The sequence below is a fragment of the Syngnathoides biaculeatus genome, chromosome 5, assembly GCF_019802595.1.
Source record: "Syngnathoides biaculeatus isolate LvHL_M chromosome 5, ASM1980259v1, whole genome shotgun sequence".
Lineage (NCBI taxonomy): Eukaryota > Metazoa > Chordata > Actinopteri > Syngnathiformes > Syngnathidae > Syngnathoides > Syngnathoides biaculeatus.
In genome coordinates this window covers 8,592,227-8,616,883 of record NC_084644.1, presented here as the reverse complement: position 1 = coordinate 8,616,883, position 24,657 = coordinate 8,592,227, and the positions used below count along the sequence as shown (strand labels likewise).

The following is a 24,657-nucleotide window of genomic DNA, read 5'->3' as shown; positions in this document are numbered from 1 at the left end:
AGCAGACTAGGGATCGCAACCGGTTTTCATTTTTTTTAAACCGGAACCGTAACCGGACTTTCGAAATCGGTTAAAATTTCCAATCATTTCTTCCCGTTGCGGGACTCCACATTGCACTATTATTTCAACATCATTTCCACTTTTTTCAAGTTTCGCTGTTAGAGTAAAGTAGGACTCAAAAGAACATTCATTTAAATCAAAGACACATCAAACATGGCATCGAGGAAACGCTCCAAAGTATGGGAGTAAACTTGTTTTATTGGCAGACATCAAAACACGACTCCCATAACGGGGGGAACTCTGTGAACTCGTCACTCCGGAAGAGCAACGACAAAAACAGTCCGTGCGGAACCCCGCACCCCAACTCGAGGTCCCGCGGGTGAATTATGTAAACACCACACTGGTACCGGTTTTAAAACCGGTTAATCGTTTTTTTGCTACAGCTGTTCGGTTAAAACCGGTTATGAAAGTAAGCGGTTTTTTTTTTGCGATCCCTCGAGCAGACGTGTTATGCAGCATAAAAAATATTCAGCTTGTTGATGAGCCATATGCTGCTTCACCAAGCGCGGGGCGCCGTCTCTGGCGAATTTGCGTTACCTTTCTTGGCCGACTGGTCAGCGCAGCTCTCGAAGGTGCACGGCCCCCAGGCGCCCCAAGGTGACACCTGGCACTCGACCGGACACGCCACCTGACACAGCTGCGACCGGTCAGGAACGGGACCCCCGCACAGACGGTTCTCCACCGGACGCGGCGCTATTGGGGACGAAAAAAGACGGGAGTCAAAGACGTCAAAATGGTTTGGCTTAAAGTGGCTGAAAACTGTTAATTTTTTTCTGCTCATTTAATGGTACACAAAGAAAGGTAGCAAAAAGCCAAATGAGGACAGAAGAACAAAATGATGACAAAACGAAGGAAAATGTCAAGGGAAGAATGAGAAGAAAGTAGGAAATGAGAAATGAATGCATAGGAAGCAGTGTAGGAGGAGGATGAAGAAAGTGTACAACACAGGTGTCAAACTCAAGGCCCGGGGGCCAGATCCGGCCCGCCACATGATTTTATGTGGCCCGCAATGCCAAATCTACAGCGTCAATTTCCACGATTCTTGTAAAAATTGGGACCAAAATTTCAAATTGTCGTGTATCATAAATGGTAAAGGTGAGATATTACAAGCATTTTTGTGTTGCCAAACATGAATAGTTGAAAAAACAAACAAATATTACCCTTGATTTATGATTCCCAACGTAGTTCATAAATTGATGATGTAAATATGATGAGACGATTCAATATTTTTCTTCCGCAGTCGTAACGGCACCTCTGAGGGAAACCAGAACTACAATGTGGCCCACGAGAAAAATGAGTTTGACACCCCTGGCGTAGAAGGTAGAGGAGGAAGAGTATGAAGAAGGATAAGAAGAGGAGGAAGAAGAGGGAAAAGGGAAAGGAGGCTGAGGTTAGGAGGACGAGAAGGTGAGTTGAAAGACGTGTAAAAGGAGGACAAAAGAGGTGTAAAAGTAAGAAACGAAGATGTGGAGTAGCGTATGAGGAGGATAAAGTGAGGCGGAAACAGGAAGAACAACTGGAGAAGAGTGAGAGGAGTAGAGAGAAAGAAGAGGCAAAGGAGCAGAAGAAACAAGAAAAGAACGTGGGAGGGGAGAGAGTGAGTAGCAGGATGAATAGGAAGAATAGAAAAGGATAAAAAATAAACAATTGAAGGTACTTTTTAAAAGAGTAAAAAACCTCTTTGAACCTTCTCTAAAATGACAGTTAATAAGTGCTGCAAAATGGCTCGTGTTGGACTTTAGGAGCGACTGCTGTTCTTGGAAAGTATTTTTTATTTTTTTTTTGCCAAATGAGGAAGAAGTGCTGATCTCCATTTTGCCTCCACACATAGCGTCTTCATATTTCCACAATTTGGCCCAAAATAAATATATATACAAACGTATAAAACCACTGACTCGTGCTGCTGAAGAAGCTTAAAGCCGTAAAATCGCAAAGGAGAAGCGCTGAGTGGTAAATCCTCGCAGCAGAAGTCAAGTGGGGGCTTTTGAAATGCAAAGAGGCCAATTGCACTTATAAATAATTCCTCTGATAAACACGCACACGCATGTTAAACGGCGGCTTGTAGAGCCCCCGTTAATCCACACCTCGTTAGGGACAAAAAAAAAAAAAAACACCTAACGAGTGCCTACTTTCTTTCATTCTTTCTTTCTTTCTTTCTTCTTGTTGTTGACTGACAGCTCTGAATGCTAATTTGCATACGCGCTTCGCTAGCGGTGGGCGCTGCATTTGCTACGCAGGCCGCCGTTGGCCACTTACCCCGACTTAATCCGCCTCTTAATGCCACCACGATCACGTCAACCGAATTATGCAAACTGTCAACGCAGATACAAAAACACAATATAACGACGCAATATAACAACTATGCTGCGTCCACAATACGGAACAATAGTTACCTAATAACACGACTAAACAAGCTAACATCTCAATAAAATACGGTGGTGCCTTGAGGTACAAGTGATCTGATATAAAAAAAAATTCACAAGCTACGAAAACTTTTTTTGTTAACTGGAAGTGAAGGAGAAAGTGGAGGAAAAGAGGAAAAGTGGACAGAGTAAGGAAGAAAAATAACGGGAAGAGAATAAGGAGCGATTCGCAGCCGAGTGTGAACCGGCTGGGATGAGAATCAGCACCTCCGAATCCGAGACTATGGTCCTCAGTCGGAAAAGGGTGGCGTGCCCTCTCCGGGTCGGGGATGAGATCTTGGGGGGCTTGTTCACGAGTGAGGGAAGAACAGAGCGGGAGATCGACTGACGGATCGGTGCACCGTCTGCAGTGATGTGGACTTTGTATTGCTCCGTTGTGGTAAAGAGGGAGCTACGTCGAAAGGGAAAGCTCTCAATTTACCAGTCGATCTACGTCCCTACCCTCACTTATGGGCATGAGCTGTGGGTCATGACTGAAAGAACAAGATCACGGATACAAGCGACCGAAATGAGTTTCCTCCGCAGGGTGTCCGGGCTCTCTCTTAGAGATAGGGTGAGGAGGGGCTCGGTGTCGAGCCGCTCCTCCTCCACATTGAAAGGAGCCAGATGAGGTGGCTGGGGCATCTGATTCGGATGCCTCCCGGACGCCTCCCCGGTGAGGTGTTCCGGGCACGTCCCACCGGAAAGAGGACCCCGAGGACGACCCAGGACACGCCGGAGAGACTATGTCTCTCGGCTGGCTTGGGAACGCCTCGGGATCCTTCCGGAAGAGGTGGAAGAAGTGGCTGGGGAAAGGGAAGTGTGCGTATCCCTGCTGAAGCTTCTTCCCCCGCGACCTGACCCAGAAAAGCGGTAGATAATGGATGGATGGATGGATGGATGGATGGATGGATGGATGGATGATGGATGGATGGGGAATAAGGAGGATGAGCAATGTGTGCTGGAAGAGCAGGAAGAGGAGAAGAAGAGGATGACGAAATAAAAGAAAGTTAGAGAAAAGACTAAAAATGGAAGAGAGGGGGATGAGGAAGAAATGGAGGACAGGAAAATTAAGAAAGAGAGGTAGGGGAGGGTTAAAGAAAAGGAGGAAGTGAGACAAGTGGAAGGAAGAGGGAAGTTTATGAAAATGAAGAGAGGAAGGCAACCAGGGAGAAAGAAGCAAATGAGAGGCAAATGAGAAAGAGGTGGAGAGAAGAGGGAGAGCAGGATGAGGAAGACAAGGGAAAGGAGGAAGTGGCAAGAGGAGGGAGGAGGAAAAGGAGGAGGAGGAGGAGAGAGAAAAAAGTGGAGGAAAGGAAAGGGGGATGAGCGGGGGAGGTTGAAGAGAGGAAGACCTGGAAGTGGAGTAAAGGGGGATGGATGAGTATGAGGAAGGAGGAAATGAGAGGAAGGGGGAAGCAGAGGAGAAAAGGATAAGGATGAGGAAAAAAGAGGTGTAGGAGGAAGGAAGAAAAGTAGGAGGCCTGAGAAAAAAGGATGACGTGGAGGAGAGGAGCAGGAAGAGGATTATTTAAGGCGGCCTGCATACCTGTAATGTGGAAGGAGACCGAGACGAGGGGGGGCACGCTAGGCTTCGGCTGTCTTTGGGTCTGACCCGCTGCGATAACATGGAGGACACACAGCGCTAATGAACTACAAGCTAGGCTAACTACACAAACGACTTTGCTATTAGCCATTAGCCACACAAACCGCAGGAGAGGGCACAAGCACGACGGGATTGACGGGATAAGTCAATCAGGGATTTTGGTGGGAACCGGGTCAGGCACTATAGAACCAAGATCTGATCTAAGTTCAGCCCCGGTGGGTGTTTTGCATATGTTGATGTACTTTGTGGCACGAGGCAGGATTTAGAGGTGGATGGTAGACCTCGCTGGCTGGCTGGAGGATTAGAAGCCCTCCTGCCCGCTCAAGAACGCCCCCCACCCTACCCCGAGTCGAGGGAGGGCTCCTGTTCTTCAGAGATAACCGCTCTACTCATCAAGGTGTGCGCATGTGTGTATGTTTAAATTCAACACAAGCACCACACGATAACATGTTCCCCGCTGCTACGCTAAACTGTAACTGTAATCACACCGTTTTCGTTTTCTCTTACAAAACAGTATCAATACGCCAGATATGAATATCGCGATGAAGGGTTTAGCTATGACAATACCTTTGTCCTTCTCCTGGAAGTCGCTGACGTACTTGAGGAGCTCGGCGTTGGCTTGGACGCAGTAGACCTCTCTCGTCTGGAGACCCCCACCGCAGAGTCCAGTCAGGTTGGCGCGGCGGCGGTCCTGCTGGCCCAGCAGCAAGTCCACCCGACAGTCAGACCACTCGGTGGTCCTCCAGGCGTAGCTGCGGGGGGTAGAAATGAACAAGTCGGGCACAATTTCACAAAGATCTGATCCGGGGTAGCTTTAAACTTTAAATTAGATTCAGATTAGTCATGAAAATCAAGTCTGTCGCTATTTGAGATCAATCAGTGTTACTAGTTTCATTTAGATCCGACCTGAAGTCAGTTAGCGCTACGAGTGAAAATCCAGGATGGAGCCAGTCCGCCCACTCACATGGCGCAGGGCATCACGGCGTCCCCCTGCGGCTCGCAGGGCTCCCGCTCCTCCAGCGCCGGGCACTCGGCCCCCTCCCCCGTGGGGAACTGCAGCACTCGTCTGCGGCGTTCTCGCCGGGCCCCGGGGGAGTCGGAGTCCGAGCAAGCGTTGGAGCAGGATGACCAGTCGCTCCAGTCGCTCATCTGACAGTCTCTGGGCAACACGCACGACTGGATGGTCAGCGGTGCCTCCCTTGGTGTGCACAAGCTGCGGGGACACAAAAGAATCACAATTTGGCTATTTGTGTGGCTTTTTCCCCGCACTTGGACAAGGAGAAAGATTTTTTCCGTGCTCTACAATCAGAGCTTGTGCTTGGAAGAAACACTTAAATGCAAAAAAAACAACAAACAAATTGGTAATCTAAAATTAGAGTAACTGTGAAAGTGGATCAATTAATGTACGCTGGCGTTTTCTGTTCTAGCGTGACATCTCGCATACCATCATAATTTAGCAATCTTACCTAACATCATAGTTTAATGTCGGAACATAACAGGAGAAGCAGTACCTAATATTGTTGCAACTCTGAGACATCATAATGTACTGTAATTCCTGGTTATAAACTTCACCCAGAACGTTTGTAAAGGGAATACCATTTGGTACATACATATGCCGCAGCTAACGCTAACGCTAAGGCCAGCGCCGCACTAAGAGGGCCGGTTGAAAAAAAAAAAAAAAAACATGCCGCAAAAAAACCCCCACACCCTATGCTAAGGCTAGCGTCGCCGATCTAGCTCTAATGCAAGCGTCACGCTAACGCTATCGTCGGGCTAACGCTAATGCTAGTGCTGTGCTAACAGGGCCGGTTAAAAAAAACATACCGGTAAAAAAATCACTGAGCCACAGCAGTAACACGCTAGCGCAGCGCTAACAGGGCCGGACCCGTAAAATTCACTTCCTCGGCACATATATTATTAGCCGCATCACCGCATAAACCGCAGGGTTGAAAGCGTGTGAAAAAAGTCGCGGCTTATCGGGCGGAAATTACGGTAATTTCGTAACAACCTCGTAGCGTAGTATTGTAGCATGACGTCCTAGATTAACATCGTAGCATGACATCGTAGTTTGGCCTCCAAGCACCACATGGTAGTTCCACATCGTAGTACGAAACCATGATATATCATCGCACGGCATCGGCATCACAGCACGATATCATAGTCCAAAACCGTAGCCCAACATTGTAGCCAAAAATCAGCACTGAACATTGTAGCCTAATATTATCGAGTGAAATTGAAGTGCGATAAAAATCCTCGGGATCGAAGCCCAACATCGAAGCGCATCATTGTAGCGTGACATCATCCCCTGACATCGTAGTTTAATAATACAACATAACGTTGCATTACATTATAATGTGACGAGTATCAATTAATCACTGCTCTAAGGGTGCTTAATTCCCTCCTCCGAGCTTAGCAAAACATAAACGCTCATATTTCATCTTCAAAATTTAATGAAGCACCCAGGAAATGCCTCAGCTCGCTGCGTTAAATGGGAGCTAACAAAAAAGGCTTTGTGCTTCACGCATTTATATTTCAACGCATCGGTGAGAGCTCGGCCCGTAACATCGGTGCGACTGGTCTTTGAAACCATTTTCGTCTCCCATTGTGTGATGCATGCACACACACGCGCGTGCACACAGACATTGCGGCATTGTAGGGTGACATTAGTGTCATATCGTGACAATATCATAGTGTAACATTAAGCATAGCATTGTAGCATAGCATCATAGCATATCCTGTTTTTTTTTTTAATACCACAGCATTGTAGTTGAGCGTGATGTAACAATGACGTTAAAGGTCAAGTGTCATGAAATGGATGATATGTAGTATGTTATTAATGGAAAAACCCACAGCCAATATGGTCCCATGTGTTTTTTCACCACAAAACATGATTTTGACGTATGCCATGAAAATCCTCTCGAGGGATTTGTTTTCGACAAGAAGCAGGAAGTGACGTTGGAGGCAGTAGCGCACTCGAGCGATCTCGTCTGTTTCTAGTTTTACCTGTGGGAAGATACCTTGTTGTTCAATCGTGTTAGCCAAAATGCCGGCTCGTTGCATTGGTGGATATTGCTAACACTCGGGAGGATGGATTTACCCTTCATGGGTTTCAAAGAGACCCGGTTCGTCGTGAAAAATGGATCGCACGGGTGCAAAGGATGAGAGCTTCGTGGGTTCCAAATGACAGGTAGGTGTGTATACAGCTACAAACAAATAATAGTTTGGAGGGACCACGTAATCGGTCTCTCATGACGAAACAAAAGATCCGCGTACGTATGACAGTGGTGCTAAATGTGTTGATGTGCGCGTCGGACGGCTTCCGCGTCGGGCTCGCGGACAGCGGCGGCTATGAACAACGATGCCGACAATGGTGCACTCAGCCGCGAGCGACAACGCCCGTAAAGCGGGCTGGGTCGGCGCCGCGATGAGCCTGCCGAAGCCGTGATCGGCTCGTCGCACCCGTTGTGATCGCTCGCGGCTGAGTACTCTACATACTATCATACTGTCAGGGAGTCTGTTGTTAGTTAGAAGCGATCCGCATATTCTCTAAGTATGACTCGAAACAGAGTAATATTGCCCCGGATACTTCACTCGATTGTGAGACGTTCTCTTCTTCGAAAAGAGTTTTCTGTGTCAGAAGGGGCGTGTTCGTCTCCCATATTATGGGCCAGAGCGCGTTTTCAATGGCGAATGTCCGGAGTAACGTCACGGACAGTAAATGCAGCCAATATGGCGACCACTTGGATGTCGGATGAGACTTCCGTAACTTTGCGCATGGATGACGCGTTTTCCGCTCATATTTATTTTTTCATATAGACATTGAAGTGAATAACGTTACATGTATTTGTCGTTTCAATATCTATTTTATATGGATGACACTTGACCTGTAAATACTAAATAAGAATGCAGCATTGTATTGTAATTTCAATAAAGATTAGAAAATAGAAAAAAAAATCTTAGCACAACAGTGAGCTAAAAGGTCAGGACAAAGCAAAATTTTGAGATCATTTTTCGAGCTGCTTATCCTCACAAGGGTCGCGGGAGTGCTGCAGCCTATCCAAGCCGTCATCGGGCAGGAGGCGGGGTACACCCTGAACTGGTTAACAGCCAATCGCAGGGGACATAGAAGAAGACAACAGTCGCGCTCACAATCGCACCTACGGGAAATTTAGAGTCTACAATTAATGTTGCATGTTTTTGGGATGTGGGAGGAAACCGGAGAAAACCCACGCAGGCACCGGGGGGGGGGGAACATACAAATTCCACACAAGTGAGGCCAGGATTCAAAGCCCGGTCCTCGGAACTGCGAGGCCAACCCTCTAACCAGTTGAACCGCCGAGCTGCCTAGAGATAAGAAATGTAGCATAAGCATATTATAGCGTAACATTGAAGTATATTATAGCGTACAATGGATAGGTTTCCAATGACGTCACCACAGTCCTGATACCAAACGGATGAATTAACGGTAGAAAAAAAAAAACTTCACGCTTGACCTATCACCTGTGTTGTCTGACCTCTACGACACACAAGATGGCGTCATTGGAAACCTATCCATTTTAGCATTGCGGCGCAACATTACCGTATATTATGACAGTGTAATAGCAGTATAACGTTGTAGCATGACATCGAAAAGTGGCATCATAGTGTTCCCTTGTAGCATAACATTGTCATATCATTCATCACAGCATATCATTGTAGCATAATATAATATAATATTTTAGCGTAACATCGTAGGATAAGATAATGGGATAACATTGTAGCAAACCATCTTAGCATAACATCATCCCATTAACATTGTAGCATTATGTAAGTTGCTGCACACACGTACGCACGCACACGCACACACACAGGTGTTTTCAAAATAACGTGAATTTTGTGCCTGAGGTGAGGCATCCAGATGAGAGCTTTCCAAATGAAGCACCGGCGGAATTAGCACTAATAGCTCATCAGCCGCACAGCCTCCAGGGGAAGCGGAGTCTGAGTCGAGAAGTCGTCGGCTTTAGTTTGGAACATTTCTAATGACTCTTCGTTTACCCTGGGGGACGAAAGAAGGGGAGGGGCGCGGGGGGATTTTTTTGTAAATGCTATTTACACCCACAAAAGATGTTGACGTGAGTCACGCGGGCAGAGTCCCAATCGATGCTAATGAGGCTCGCTAGTCACCGTGTGGTGGACGCTAGCGTGCTACTGATAGGGTCACGGAGAGCTGGGAGATATGCGCTTAAAATAAAACCGTGGGACAAGAATTAATTCGGTGGAAGATAATCACGTACGATGAATCGCGTGCACTCGTTGCCAAAGACGTCGAGAACCCAACGTCAGACCTTTTATTTGTCACTCCCAGGTGGAAAGTCATGTATAACTGACATAGAGCGTGAAAATGAACAAAATATCATATTTAAAGGGGAAATCCAGTGGTTTGCATGAGCATGTCTATCCAATAGCTCATGTAATACGTACCCTATTTTGACAATGTGATGTTAAATTCTCTCTCGTTTAATTGTGTTCTGAGAAGGTTTTTAAATCGACATTTAGGAATTTTCAGGGGCGCTGCCATATTCGCGAGTCACATGACCTACGTGGACGGATGTGACGTGTTACGTGCCGTTCCAAACGCTCGATTACATGGGAAGCCATTTATCCCCAGCGCTGATTTCTCGGATTTCTCCTCATCTGATGAAGAAATAGCAGTATCGGTTGATCGGGAAGACTGAGGAATACTTTCATACAGATTTGAACCTGTGGCTGTAATTAATGTTGAATATTCCGATGGTTTTTCGGGCGGAATGACGCGGGGTCTGACTGCTCGGACGCCTACGTGCGACATAAGTGAGTAAACAAAGGCCCCCGGGATATCCGGGCCGGCAGCCGCGGATGGTTCTTCGGACGGGAATGACGCGGAGTCTGACGAGCGAGCTCCGGCGGCGGGCCGCGAGTCGAGCTTCGGCGTCCGGGGAAACCGTTAGCCGAACTTCGGCGTCCGTGGAGCCCGTTAGCCCCGGATTTAACATCACATTGTAAAAATAGAATACATATTACATGACTTATTGGATACATTGTTCATGCAAACCACTGGATTTCCCCTTTAAGCACCAAAATGAACCACCAAACAATATCATTTCCTCTGATAGTCCACTAGCTTAATGCTAACATACTGTGTGATACAAAACTCCATTAGCATAAATTAGCATTAATGCGCCTGACATGTTGCAGCACAACTACGCTGAAGGTACGCAACAGTAAACGAGTCCATGCCGGCATCCCGCTGTCAGTGGCTGCTAGTGTGAAGTTTTCTGCGATGTTTGCAAAAGTTGCGGTTAAAAACAAGTGCGCATATTTCAGCGTGAGAATCAATAAGGCCAGTCGAGGATGCGTGAATATTCATGGGCGTGGGGGGGGGAGACGCCAAGCGAGCGCTTGTTTTTTGAAACTTGCGATGGGCGTCGCCGGCGAGGAACATGAATGAACTCGTTTAGTGCATAATACATCAGATCACGTCTTCCGCCACGAGACACGTCGAACGGACTCTCGCGAGACCGGAGGTTCGCCGGGAAAGCTTTCCTGGAGATTAAAGAGCGGCGAAAAAAACAGTGCTGGAAAACAACAGCAGACACTGCGGAAATTCTGTTGAGGAGGAAGAAGAAACGGAAAGAACTCCTTATCATCAGCGAGGACCACAATACACTGCTTAGACTCGGCGATGCACAACTTTCATCAAAGCGTGACATAGTAGCGTAAAATAGTAGCATAACAGTTGTGTAATATCGTAGCATAACACAACGTAGCTTAGTAGCATAACAGCATTTTTACAATAATCAAATGGTTTCCCTTCCAAGTTCAACTAAGGACTCTAGTCCAACCTCTGGTTAATTGATGAACCAGTTCAAAAACTGGGTAGTAATACTTTAGTCTATGGGTTGTTTTCAATGACGTCACAGTTTTTGGTGAACCACTGCGCGCCGCCATTTAACCTCGAGCTAACGCGTACCCAGGGTGGAAGTCTACGGAATACTCTCGGTTACTGCGTGTTTTTGTGCTTCACGGGCGTCTCGGGACTCAAGTACACAAGAGAGGACTTGACTAGTTACCAGAGAACCTTCCTCTGACTTTTTTTCGACACCTCTCGCCAATTCGCTGAAGTTTTTTCCAGAGTTGCCAGTCGCTAGCTCTTCAAAGCCTCGCGATCAGGTACACAAGTCCGGCTGCGTAAGCGGGGAGATCGTCTAACGCTTCCGACGAAAGACTTTGGACGTTCTACGGCTCTGCGCTTCATGTAGACTTGGCTTTGTGGACGATTGCCCGACGCTGCTATCCCACTACCCGGTCTCGACCACCATCGTGCTGATCGAGTCGCCGAGCTAAACTAACAAGCTTAATCGATACTCTTTCCAGAAGGCCAACATTACAGTTTAGATCGTTTTTTTTTTTTTTTTTTTTAGTCACTTGACAGATTCGAGAATTTTCTGAAATCCTGGATTCTTTTATTCTTTTGTCTTTCTGCCACTGTCATCATTCGTCTTCCGGGTTAGCCTACAGGTTCCTTCGTGATTTCTGTCACATAGAGTAAAAGATCAAGAGCACAATACCGCGCCTTTGTGACGCAGTCCTGAGTCCCATGATGTGTGTATGCCACGTAGCCTAATTGTCAGTCTGGGGTTGATGTGCTGTCAGTCGCGTTTTCAATAAACGCGGTGAGAAACATAATGTCGTCCACCTTGCCTACGTATGAGTAACGGGAGCTCGGGGATCAAAAATGGCCGCCGTTCGAGGCAGCCCGATGGGTGACGTCACGTGAAAACAACGCATAGTTTTGATGAGTTACGCAGAGAGAAATAACGGGAAAAAGTGAAACTCACTTTCGTGGGACTGCGCTGCTGTTCCTGTGAACGCAGGTGATGTCTCGGGTCTGGTACCCCACCTGCACGTCCCAGGAAGAACTCTCCTGGCGGTTCAGACGGTTCCTTGTCCGTTTCTTCTGGATGAGCTCCCTGGTCTCGGGATCTTTGGCGCCTCCCTGACCTTTCCCCTTGCGCCGCTTGGCCTGGCGCCTCGTCCGGGTCTGCGGCAGGACGCAGGGTGCCCACGGGCCCACCCTGAGGCTGTACATGCCCTCAGGCCCAGGGCAGGGCCCCGGTTTGCAAGACTGGAACTCGGTGAGATTTGGGCAGATGGCTCCGCCGAAAAGGGGCGGGACTAGGACGCTTCGGACGCGGTTGCGGAGGCCCATCCCACAGGTTTTGGAGCAGGACGTCCACGGGGAGTAGTCTGAAACAACGCAGTCCTGAGGGCACGGGATCAGGCAGGCTTGCTCCAGGCGGGGCTGGGGCTCAAAGTACTCGCAGATGGCATTCTCGGCAGGAGAGCCGTCCGACTTGAGGACGCAACCCACCTCCCGTGTCTGGATGCCCTCCTCGCCCCCGCTGCAGGTAAAAGGTCGCGGGGCCCCCGACACCCTAGAGGACACCGACACGCATGGGTTCCAGGGGCCGAGGCGCCAGTCGTACAGGTCCTTGTGCCAGTCGCACACACGGAAGCAGTTCCTCTGGTTGGAGGGACGCAGGGACTGGTCGCAGTTGGTGTGCAGTGTGGTCCAGCCTTCCACATGGGCGCACCAAACCGCCCGGCTCTGGCTGCCTCCTGGGCCGCAGTCGCTGCCCATGCACCTCCCCCAAGGACCTGAAAAGAAGAAACAACTATTACAACTCCTAGAAATACTCTATTACAAATGCTGGGAGATTCAGATTTTTGTGTTTGCTAATTTAGCAGACCGGTCTGCAATATGATAGGGATTCTGGTGCAACAAGGGTCTGTCTTTGGATCGGTACCAGGCCGAGTTGAAATTTGGTGGCAGAAAGTCAGTCTCAACTCAGACCACGTCTAACCAATTTTCATTGGGGCACATGTAGACAGATACTGAAGTCTGCAGACATATTTAAGTGCATCATCTGAGCTGCTTATGCTCACAAGGGTTGCAGGGGTGCTAGAGCCTATCCTAGCAATCTTCGGGCAGGAGACGGGGTACATCCTAAACTGGTTACCAGGGGACATATCACATCCATCCATCCATCCATCCATCCATCCATCCATCCATCCATCCATCCATCCATCCATCCATCCATCCATCCATCCATCCATCCGTTTTCTCAGCCGCTTATCCTCACGAGGGTCACAGGGAGTGCTGGAGCCTATCCCAGCTGTCAACAGGCAGGAGGCGGGGTACACCCTGAACTGGTTCCCAGCCAATTGGATTACAGGGCACATAGAGACAAACAGCCACATTCAAAATCACACCTAGGGGCAATTTAGAGTGTCCAATTAATGTCGCATGTTTTTGGGATGTGGGAGGAAACCGGAGTACTCGGATGCTCCAGCACTCCCTGCAACCCTCGTGAGGATAACCGTCATAGGAAAATGGATAGATGGAAATATAGGAACTCTCACCGGTCTATCAAGTCATGATTACACGAAACCCACGCGTTTTTTGGGGGGGCTCTATTTGAGGGTGGCATTTAATGGCCTTAAATGTGCGACGCGCTCAGAAAATAATTAGCCAACCTGGCGTGAACCTTCCTGTCCCGTCACTGAGCCTATGCGGGACTTTTTCCAGACACACACACACTCAAGCGACACCATTAGTGGGTGAATGTGACACCACCACAGTGAAGCCGAGCCCGCAGGAACAAGAACGACGTTCATTAAAAAAAAAAAAAAAAACACACCGGAGGCCCAGTAAGAGTTCAGCAGAGTTAATCCTTTGACGCTGGCAGAAATGAGTTGTAAAGAGGTGATCCTTCAGCTCGTGGTTACACCCTGACATCACCTGCGACCAACATTCTGGTCTCATAGTATTATTACTACTCATACTTCAAAATAATATTAAACATCCCTCTCGAACAGAATTACTACCGTTCCACTGACAAATAGGCAAAAAACAATGCACCGCCACGGAACTCGAACCCTCCCCGGGGGAGATAAACAGCGTCAACCCTTCGTCAAAACGGCAACAGTTGAGAGGCGGCGTGTTGGCGCGGCACCGATACGTCCGCTTTGACTCAAACGTGAGCCGACAGGCCTGAATGTGACCTGCCCCAAGGCCCGTGGCGGTCAGGAAGAGGACAAGGCTGAAGGAAGTTGGGGTGCGCGATAGTGACAGACCTGAGCTGAGAGAGACCAGACCTTCACAAGAAACTGTTCGGCAAACAGTCCCAGTGGTAAGCAGAGCTGCACTGAGTACTGTGGGATGCACCACTGATTTAAAAAAAAAAAAAAAAAAAAAAAAAAGACTGAATGGATCATTGGCCACCAAAACCTTAGTCGCCAGCCGCCATCTTGATACTCCCAAAACAACCATGCCGACTTATGCAGCGACAGCGATAAACTGCATGAATTGCCAATTTCCTGGCTGTGAGAAAACATTCCACAGGTAAATTGGAAAGATTTATTTTGACACTGTTAAAGTTTGTTTTTAAAGGTTTTTTTTTTTTTAATTTTCCAATTAGCTTAATTCATTTGAACAAACTTTTTTTTACGTTTTTTTACGGTACCTTTTTAGGCTGACGGGTTTTCCTGAAAAAAGCAATGTAAATATTTTCCCAAACTTCATCAGTGGATAGGCAAGAAAACACATTTTCTGTGAAATGTTTTGATGAATTTCATCATACAGAACTCTGCAAATTGAATTAGATTTTCAAATGCAAGTTTAAATTTGAAATAGGACGTGACAGAGACAACAAATGAACAATGCGTTTAGCATGTATTGTCCCATTGCAAGTCCTTATTTCCAAAAACATATCGAACTGATTGACTTAAAATGTAATGTTTTTATGACAATGTTATGATGATAGTGGCTCACAGCGTATTTTGGGAAAAGTTAACATGCCACGGAAATTGGGCCCTAGATAATATGCAAGGTTTCTTGGTAGTCACAGTATTATATGTCTTTCCTTTGCACTTCGCCTTTTTTGGTTTACCAAGTCAAATTAAAAATCCTTCATGTTACCAAAACTGAAAAAATGTGAAGTTCACACGACCAGTTTTAAATCTACATGCCAAACTTTTGAGGAAAAACCCCGCCATAATCCGACCTGTAAACCATGTCCTCCACACGTTTTGGGAGTACCAAGATGGCGGCCAACTGGCTTCAACCAATCGACACACCGCTCGATGTGCATGCGCGATCCAGTCTTTTTATTTTAGATCAGTGGGATGCACAGATTAGCTTTCGCTTCTGATAAACGGCGCATGAAGTGCTTGACTTGCGACCGTGCGCTCGCTATATACACAGAATGTCGTGTGTGAAGTGCTGCCTTCACAAGTGAAAATTCAGGTTAATGGCTTTATAGGAACTCACATTGAAAGCGGCCATCCCGAATGAGTCCAGATCCGGACAGTCATTTACTGAGACGTGGCCCTTAAAGGCACAAAAATAATACTACAGTTGTTATTGTTGTGACTTTTCGCTTACACTCATTGAAATGTTTCCATTTCAATTTGTTTTAGGGGGAGGTTATGAAATTTTATACAAATACATTCAATTGGGAGCTTGGTCCTGTAAGTCGACTGACGGATAGATAGATAGATAGATAGATAGATAGATAGATAGATAGATAGATAGATAGATAGATAGATAGATAGATAGATAGATAGATAATGTGATATATATTTTCGACAGTGACATGTAACGATACAGTGATGAATTACAATTGACCCAATTTAATATTAAAACACCTGAGGAATGTGTTAAATAATGAATAATAAATGCATAACACCGTCTGTACGTCACTTAGGATGTAGCCTCGGGCTCGTGCGCTTTCCATATCATTTATTGCGCCATCAGTGTGCATTTAAGAGCCCTTATAATGCGCGTCTCCGTTTTTTCATCCGAGGCTCCAAATCCCCCTCCTGACAGCAATATCCCGCGCCGTGCATGTTGTTCCCCGCTAATCTTTTTGTATGCGGATTAAAGCGGTGTGGATTTTCTTTACAATCTGTGAATGAGTTTTACGCAGCGTGGAGAAAAAAAAAAAGTGTCAAATCCAGGTTGTTGTTTGTATGTTATGTGTGCGTGTGTGTGTGTGTGTGTGTGAGAGAGAGAGAGAGAGAGAGAGAGAGAGAGAGAGGTGATGATGCTGATGATGTCGGTGTCGCTTTATTAAGACAAATTGTCCAATCACGTGCCGGGATGTGCCGCCCTCGGTGTCAGGATTAGATTACCGTCTCCCACAATGCATCACTTTTACATCCCTATCCAATAAAGGATGGAGGGAGAGAGGGCGTGTGCATGTGCGTGTGTGTGTGTGTGTGTGTGGGTGGGGTGAGGAAAGATTGGGTTCAAGGCGTGACGACACAGCAGTGGTGAGAATGAGGAGTGTAAAATTAGCTCGGGGAGTGTGGCCTAAATCAAACCACGCTACACAGTTGCTTGTTGTTGTTGTTGTTTTTTAATTCTATGCTGCTGTTATCTCAAAAAGCTGTGACAAACAAACAACAGCAAAACAAACCCAGATGAATTCAGGCTCTGAATAAAGCTATGCGGTCATTTGACGACACCTAAAAACCTTTGACATCCTACCCCAAGGCAGGAACTGTAACTGTATTACAGTACAACCTCGGTTCTAGACCACAATCCGTTCCAGAAGGCGGTTCGAGAACCGATTTGTTCAAAAACCGAATCGATATTTCCCACGTCTGCGTACGGAGGCTGCGTTATAAACAATAACAACGCGCATTGTGGCTCAACTGGTCGGGCCGTGTGCGTTATATGTTATTTCCGGGTTTTTTCGCAGTGCGTTTGAATTCCCAAGAACAACGTGCGTCGTGGGTCACCTGGTCAGGCCGCACGCGTTATGTTATTTCCAGGTTTTTTTCGTGGTGCGTTCAAATTCACAATAACAACACGCATCGCAGGTCAGCTGGTCGGGCCACGCACTTTATTTTATTTCCAGGATTTTTGGCTGCATGGGAATTCACAACAAAGCGCGTCGTGGGTCAGCTGGTTATTATTTACGGGTCTTGTCGTAGGCGTTCGAGTACCGATTTTCGTTCAAAAACAGAAGCAAAAAAAATCTAAAACCGATTTGTTCGAGAACGGAGACATTCAAGAACCGAGTATTCACTGGAGATGTAAAATCATGTTATGTTACCGTCAGCTCAAAATGTAAACATCAAGATCAACGCAGGTTCTGGACGAGACTGTCCGCATAGTCATTTGAATCCCTCAAAAATCAACACAAGCATTTGCCTGCCCCAAGGCAACCAATGGACTTTTCCAACCTGCCAATCACTCGTACAATATTAGCCAATCAGATATCAGCATTGTCTTAACCCCTGGCTTGACACGCCCCTCTTGTTTTCATGTCCCACAAGCAATGCTGGTTGTCAGTAGCGGGCGCTTGGAAAAGTTAACGTTACGAAGAAAGTGGTCCTCAGATGCGCTTGGGAAACGTGCAATTCTGATGAAAGGTATGTAGCTAGGTTGATTCATTTTCCAAATCCTAAAACACAGTTGGCGAAGTGTCTACGATGGATTAAGGCTCGCGGAAGCGCGCACGTACAACTAAACGTGAACAATATCAACAAAACACAAGGCTGTATGTTCGAAGGTAAGTGAGGGAGAAGTATCTTCTCTGAGTTTGACTGAATTATTATCAGTGCTTTATACATTACAGGAGAACAACTTTCACTTGTAAAGACTACAATGATATTACTCGGGCTCTTTCCAAGTAAAAAGTACTCACCCTGCTTTACATGCGCAGTACAATACCACTATTTTATCCTGTTTGATTTCAATATGAAGTTTGTGAGGCGTCCGCCAATCGCCAACGTTTTGCTCTAACTCCGACAATGTGTCCTGCTTCGTCCAAAATCTTAATTCCGTGTACACATTCTTGCGTGAAGTAGTTGAGACCTCTCTGTAGAACTCTCTTGGACAAGTCTGACGCATTTGGCAAAAAATATACCCCAATATTACCTGGAATACGTGATAGAGAATCGACTTCAAACATGTTATGTCCAATCGCCATTTTGAAAGCTTGTGGGACATGGCAAAGAGGACGGAGCTTAAGGTCGCCATCGGAAAGGTCCATTTGCAAATGCTAACAAGGAAATCATGCTGTGTTTGTTAGCCACAAATGCTAACATTACACCATAAATAACATCCATTTCGCATACATAACCATTCCATTGACCCATAACATGTAAATGTGCGTGCGAATAAGGCCGACGTTTTTTTTTGTGTGTGTGTACAACTATGTACTAACATAATAACAGGCATCGCTGTTCTTTTGGTTCATTTTCCGACTGTTAGCATGCTATTCTGCGAACACGGATGCTAGCACTTTCAAGGAGGTGTGGGGGCCGTTTTCAGAGTGGCCGTGGGGGAGGGCGTGATGAGTTGGCATGTAGGAGGTGTTGGCCATGAACATGCGTCTTTGTGCCAAGTGTGAACACACACACACGCACACACACACACACACACACCACACACACACACACACACACACGCACACACACATGAGACCAAAGACTGTGGTGCATGGACTGCCTTCTGTTCGCTTACTTCACGCTTTGCTTTGGTTTCAGATAAAATATGAGGATGAGAAGAGGGAATAATGAAGTGGAATTTTTTTGGGTGGTGGGGGGGGGGGGGTTGTTGTTTTTCACATTTTACAATTGCACCTTTTCAATTGCAAAACGGCAACAGCTAGATTTTATTTTTGCCTTTCACGTTAGCGATGGTCTCATTTCCACTGCAACAACAACAACAACACCGGAATTGCTGAATCGTTACATAATTGTTCATTTTCTTCTGTTTTTGGGACAAGAAATCAAATCACACCGCCGATATTTTTCAAATGTGTGCCCGTAATAATCTGTCCGACATTAATAAACAGAAAGTAGATCCTTAAAATTGTGCAAATGTGGGGGAACACTGACAGATTTCCACCCTTTCAAAATAATACATATTGATGTTTTCCAATTATGATACTGTGCTGCAGTAAGATTGATTTCAACTGTAATAGAAAGCACATTACTCCAAATACAATGTAATTACAATACTATTCAATAGATTTACGATAATTCGCAACAATGCGATGAGCTCAAAACTGAGTCCAGTGACTGCTATTCAATTCACTCCAACTATGACACGATATAATATATTCTACTCTAATTATCATACCATAATATCCATCTACTATACTTTACAATTCAGTGAAATTACAATATAACGCAAATTACTCCAATTACAAATCGGATATATTTCTGTCCAAATATGATATTATAAATCTCATTCCAATTACGATACAAAAATGATTACTTCCAATTCCGTTTAGATTAAAGTATGAGTTGATTCATTATGACCATAATACGATACAATTCCTTTCAATTTGATGGAATACAAGTTTGTGATACGATAAACCATTCACTCAAATTACAAGGCGATATGATTGAATTCAATTATGAAACAATAGCAATCTTTGATGATGACACAATCCCTTCAATTTATTATTCGATACGATTCGCTCAATGACAAGATTAATTCAGATCATAATTCAACGAAATACAATTCACCCCATTTACAATAAGAATTTTATTGCTTGACTTTAATTACAATGTTATATGATTCAAGATGACGATGATCAAATTCACTAATTATCAATATAACTTGTTATCTTATCTGGAAATATTGTGCCGGACTCCCTTGCAAAAGAGATTCTCAATATCTTCCTGGTGAATTACACAAAGATTACATTTAAAAACATTCTGATCATTTTAATTTTTTTCAACATTTCTGTCCACAAATCGTTTCTCAGGCCAAAAGTTATTCAACATCAGCCGCACTTCAATAAAATCATTCCCGACCGAAGCGACGCGTCACGACTCCGCCTCAAATGATTTGTGTGACACACTTCGCAAAGTGGGGCATCGCATTTTAAAAAAATTGGACTTGAATCCCTGATGAGTTAAATCGCCTGCGAGTAATGCGGTGAACCTCATTAGTTGAAATTCAAACACACTTCAGTAGTCTCACATTTCATTTACGGAGGCCCAAGCGCGGCGGAAGAGACGAGCGGGAAGCGAAAGGACCGCAGAGTCATTTATTCATGGATGGAGACTGAGGGCAGGTGGAGGTACCCGCTCGTCTCTCCGACTTATTCCTTCCTAATGACTTTTTTCCTTCTTTGGAGAGGAGATCCCTGACACAGATTTAACGAGATTTTTTTTTTTCTTTCTTTCTTTCTTTCTTTCTTTCTTTCAACCGGGGGATGGCGGCGGCCACGCTGACACCATCACTTGGGAGCTCTTGTTAGCGTGTCCGGCTATAATTGCACAAGATGTTGTCAGGGGGTACCGCAGAGGCAAAAGACCAAGGAGGACGCATATGCATTCAAAAATGTAAGATACAGAATTGCACATATATCTGTGATGTGGCGGAGTTATGCGTCGTACTAGTTCTGCAGTAACCCTAACCTTAATATACATATTATATACTATATATAATATACCTACCAAAAGCAAGACTACGCTCTCCGTATTTTAGCACGCAAAACATTTTCGATATGGAAGTAAATATGCGCCACCAGGATTTGAATATGAAATGTAAAGTGAGCACATATTCAATCGTTGTATTTCACTGTAACTTTTCAATGTAAACAATTCTACTGGATACAATTCGCTGTCTGAAATTCACCGTCTGTGCCACCAGGCAGGGTTATTTCAGGTCAGAACGGAACAGCCAGCCAATCGCAGTTGGCTTTCTTAATCACGTGACATCACATACTAACAAAGCGTAACTGGATTGGATGGGTGTTTGGTTCTGACCTGAAGTAACCCTGCTTGGTGGCACAGACGGTAAATCTTAGACAGCGAATTGTAGCCAGTTGAATTGCTAACATCGAAAACTTACACTGAAATATAACTATTGAAAATGTGATCACTTTACATTTCAAATTAAAATCCTGTTTCCTGTGGCATTTCAAATTCAGATCCTGGTGGCACATATTGACTTCCATATTATTAGCTTTTTTCATTCATTCATAAACAGCAATATGGTTCATTTCACCAAAAACATTGATTTCCCACCAAAATGCGGAGAAAGCAAGATTTTTGTGAAAAAAAAACAAACAAACAAACGTCACGGAGAACAGTGACATTGACGCTATTTGCTTTTCTGACACAAGCTAGAAAACAATAAAAACTAGATGACGAAATAATCATTCATTTCCACCCACTTGCCATGAACTTTTTATAGTTTACTTGGATAATTTACAAATCCATTGTAACATGCCGTCAATTGTCTCTGCCAGACCACTTCCACATTATTTGTGCACTCAATATAGAAATCTCGCCACTCTGCACTATTTGCATATTTGTTTGTGCCCAATACTGAGCACTCGTGATTGCACCTTTTTGTCCAATTGTCACGGTTCAAGATGATCACACTCCGAGCTAACGTTTCTTCAAGTCTCTGCACTGTTTACCCAGCCGTCACTGTACCTGATTATCAAACCGGTTGAAATTGCGAGAAGACTTTGCATTGTTTACACAATTAGCCAAGGACTTTCCGTACTGTCTTATATTTTTATGTCTCAAAACTACCGTAAATCCCAGCCTACGGAGGACACCTGGTTATAAGCCTCGGTACACAGAAAGAGTTTAACGCTAGCGCTGTGCTAACGCTAGCTAGCTTGCGTTAAACTCTTTCTGCGTACCGAGGCTTATAACCAGGTGCACCAACGGTAGCGCTGCGCTAACGCTAGCGCTGCATCACCGCAGGGTTGAAAGTGTGTGAAAAAAGTCGTGGCTTGTAAGCCGGAAATTACGGTATTTATCAAAACGGTTATAACTACTGGAAACAAATTCCACATGTTTTGGGAATGTAAGTCAAATAAAGAAGTAAGCTAACAAAATGCTCTGTGAGTGACACTGATGGATAGACAATGGCTGGTCAGATGGATGATTCCAGTTTTTGTCATTTTTGTGATCGTGTTGTGCGGAGGATAGCAGATAAGTTCGACGACTCGCCATAAAATGTGACTTTGATTTGAAGCTAACATTTCAGCCAATTTGGCCCTTTTCAGGCATCCTTCAAAGAGAATTTAGCTCTAGATATTTCGTCCAATTGCTACCAAATATCAACCACATGCGCTAGACGGAGCAAAATTGTGAATTTTCATTCAATTGTCATTTTCGCCAGTGCCATTGTTACTGTTTGTCAATATTTACATTTACAATCCATCCATTCAATCCGCAGAGGAGGTAAAAACAATTCCAGGATAGCATCAAATAACAGCGTCCTCTTATTTCCCTCGTCGTCGCTCATATCAAATGCCGAGAGCCTCGAGGGACAGATGATTGATTACTATTAAAGCTGTCAGCGGCGACCCCTCGTCGGTCGGCTCGCGCGACGGCTGCCGTTGCGCTGAGAATAGATCTGACGAGCGACAGCTCGCTGCTCCTCCCGCGGGACGCTGCTCGCTTTCTCGCTAGCGCTAATTTGGGCGCCCCGGCGTCCTCTCGGAGGCGAGAGGGAGGAAGGAACGTATCACGGGGCGGCTCGGCCCGCGTTTGTCGCAACAGGTCAGGCGGGCAGACGTCATTTGAAAGAACAGCGTCGCAATCTTGGGGGATCCGGTTTTACCCCGCTTTCTATTCATGCTCCTGATCCATTGCACGCATTGTTTTGGTTTACGGCGCAAAGACGAGTCAGAATTTAGAATTATGCGCCTTCGGTGTTGGACTGTAAACAACGGAGAAAGGGAGAAAAACTTTTTTTTTCCCCCTGGTGAACGAAGAGAGTCTGCGGTCCTCCTTTTGGTTTGTTTGGTGTTCATATTGTCTCAGACAGCATCATTCTGGAGCGCAGTCAAAATCTTTTCAAATAGTTGGCAATATGAGAGACACTGCTTAGAAAACACCTGGCAGAGTTAAGTGCAGCAACAAATTATTTGCACCTTGTTAGGTTTATTTGTTTATTTGTCCGTGACCATGTCTAAAAAAAACTATTAAAGGTCAAGTGTCATGAATGGATGATTTTTAGTACGTTATCATGTCAGCCGGTATGGACCCATCCGGTTTTTCACCACAAAACATGATTTTGACGTATATGGCTTTTTATAATTCAGCCATGAAACTCCTCTTGAGGGATTTGTTCTCGACAAGAAGCAGGAAGTGACGTTGGAGGCAGTAGTGCTCTCAAGCGGACTTGGTTTTTTTCCATTAGTTTTAGCCGCGGGAAGAAAGCTCGTTGTTCTTTCGTGTGAGCCAAAATGCCGGCTCGTTGCATTGCTCGAACACTCGGGAGGATGGATTCACTCTTCGTACTTTTCCCAAAAGGTCCGGTTCGTCGTGAAAAATGGATTGCACGGGTGCAAAGGACGAGAGCTTCGTGGGTTCCAAATGACAGGTAAGTGTGTATACAGCTACTAAAAAAAACAATAGTTTGGGGGGTTGTATAATCCGTAAGTCAGGGGTGCTAAATGTGTAACGGAAGGCTTCTGTGCTGCAGCCACTGAAGGACAGCCTCCGCAGGCCTTGTGGATCGCCACTGGCCTTGTCGATAACGCCGAGCTCGCCGCGGAAGTGGATCGGACGGGGAGGTGGTTATGCCGTGATCCGCATATCATCTAAATATGGCTCGAAACAATAGAGTAATATTGGCCTGGTAACTTCACTAGGTTGTGAGATGTTCTGTTCTTTGAAGAGAGCTTCTGTGTCAGAAGGGGTGTGTCCCATAGTGGGGGCCACGGCGCGTTTTCAATGACCAATGTCCAGGGTGATGTCACAGGCAGGAGATGCAGCCATATATGGCGACCACTTGGATGTCGAATGAGACTTCCGCAACTATGCGCATGGATGACGCGCTTTCCGCTCATATTTATTTTTTCGTATAGACATTGAAGTGAATAATGTTACATGTATTTTTCATTTCAATATCTATTTTAGAATGTTTATAGGGATGACACTTGACCTTTAAATTTGACAATAGAAAAAGCTCAGTAGCAGATTACGGCCTTAGAGCTAATTTCCATTTGGAGTCCCTCTGGCAGGTAAAACAAAGTTAAGAAAAGAGTAGAAAAAAATATTTATGAAAAAGGATTAGATATTGCACAATACATATATTACATTATCCGCACTTGTAGAGTGGCAAAGTGCAATTTTCAAGCTAGACCCACGTAAATCGCATTACTCACTCACATCGAGCACACTGGAAAAATGTATTTAAATTAAGTCACTGCTTTTATAGATTTATATGAGAACGCTGATTGTCCAAAGGCAGTTTTATGAAACGGGATACGACATTGCAATTTAGAGGCTACCGTCGGTGTTATTTGCAGGCAATTCTCACCACCGGCATCGGGTTTCGGCGCATAGACTCAATTACGCGGACACGGCAAGCGAGTCGTATGCGGCGTCCTCACAGCCGTAAATTCTCCAGCGGGTTTTCGGGAGGATGTTTCAAAAAAAAAAAAAAAAAGTGACATGCCATCAACTCGGTGTCAGTGATGCAGGCAGGAAGAAAAGCTGTGAATGATTCATGGCGGGGATGATATACAAAGCGCAGACGGGGGAGATGTTACGCTCGGCTTT

General features: G+C 45.4%; 1 protein-coding gene across 1 annotated transcript in view; it reads right to left on the bottom strand.

Moving 5' to 3' along the window:
* The window catches only part of thsd7ab (thrombospondin, type I, domain containing 7Ab), a 180,494-nt gene that overhangs the window by 67,457 nt on the left and 88,380 nt on the right, over window positions 1–24,657 (bottom strand). Inside the window, exons 3-7 of the mRNA XM_061818909.1 lie at window positions 11,925–12,744; window positions 5,033–5,281; window positions 4,636–4,820; window positions 4,012–4,080; window positions 598–753 (exon numbers count right to left, since the gene is read on the bottom strand). Of these exons, the coding sequence (XP_061674893.1) occupies window positions 598–753; window positions 4,012–4,080; window positions 4,636–4,820; window positions 5,033–5,281; window positions 11,925–12,744 (1,479 nt within the window). The remainder of the gene's footprint in view (window positions 1–597; window positions 754–4,011; window positions 4,081–4,635; window positions 4,821–5,032; window positions 5,282–11,924; window positions 12,745–24,657) is intronic.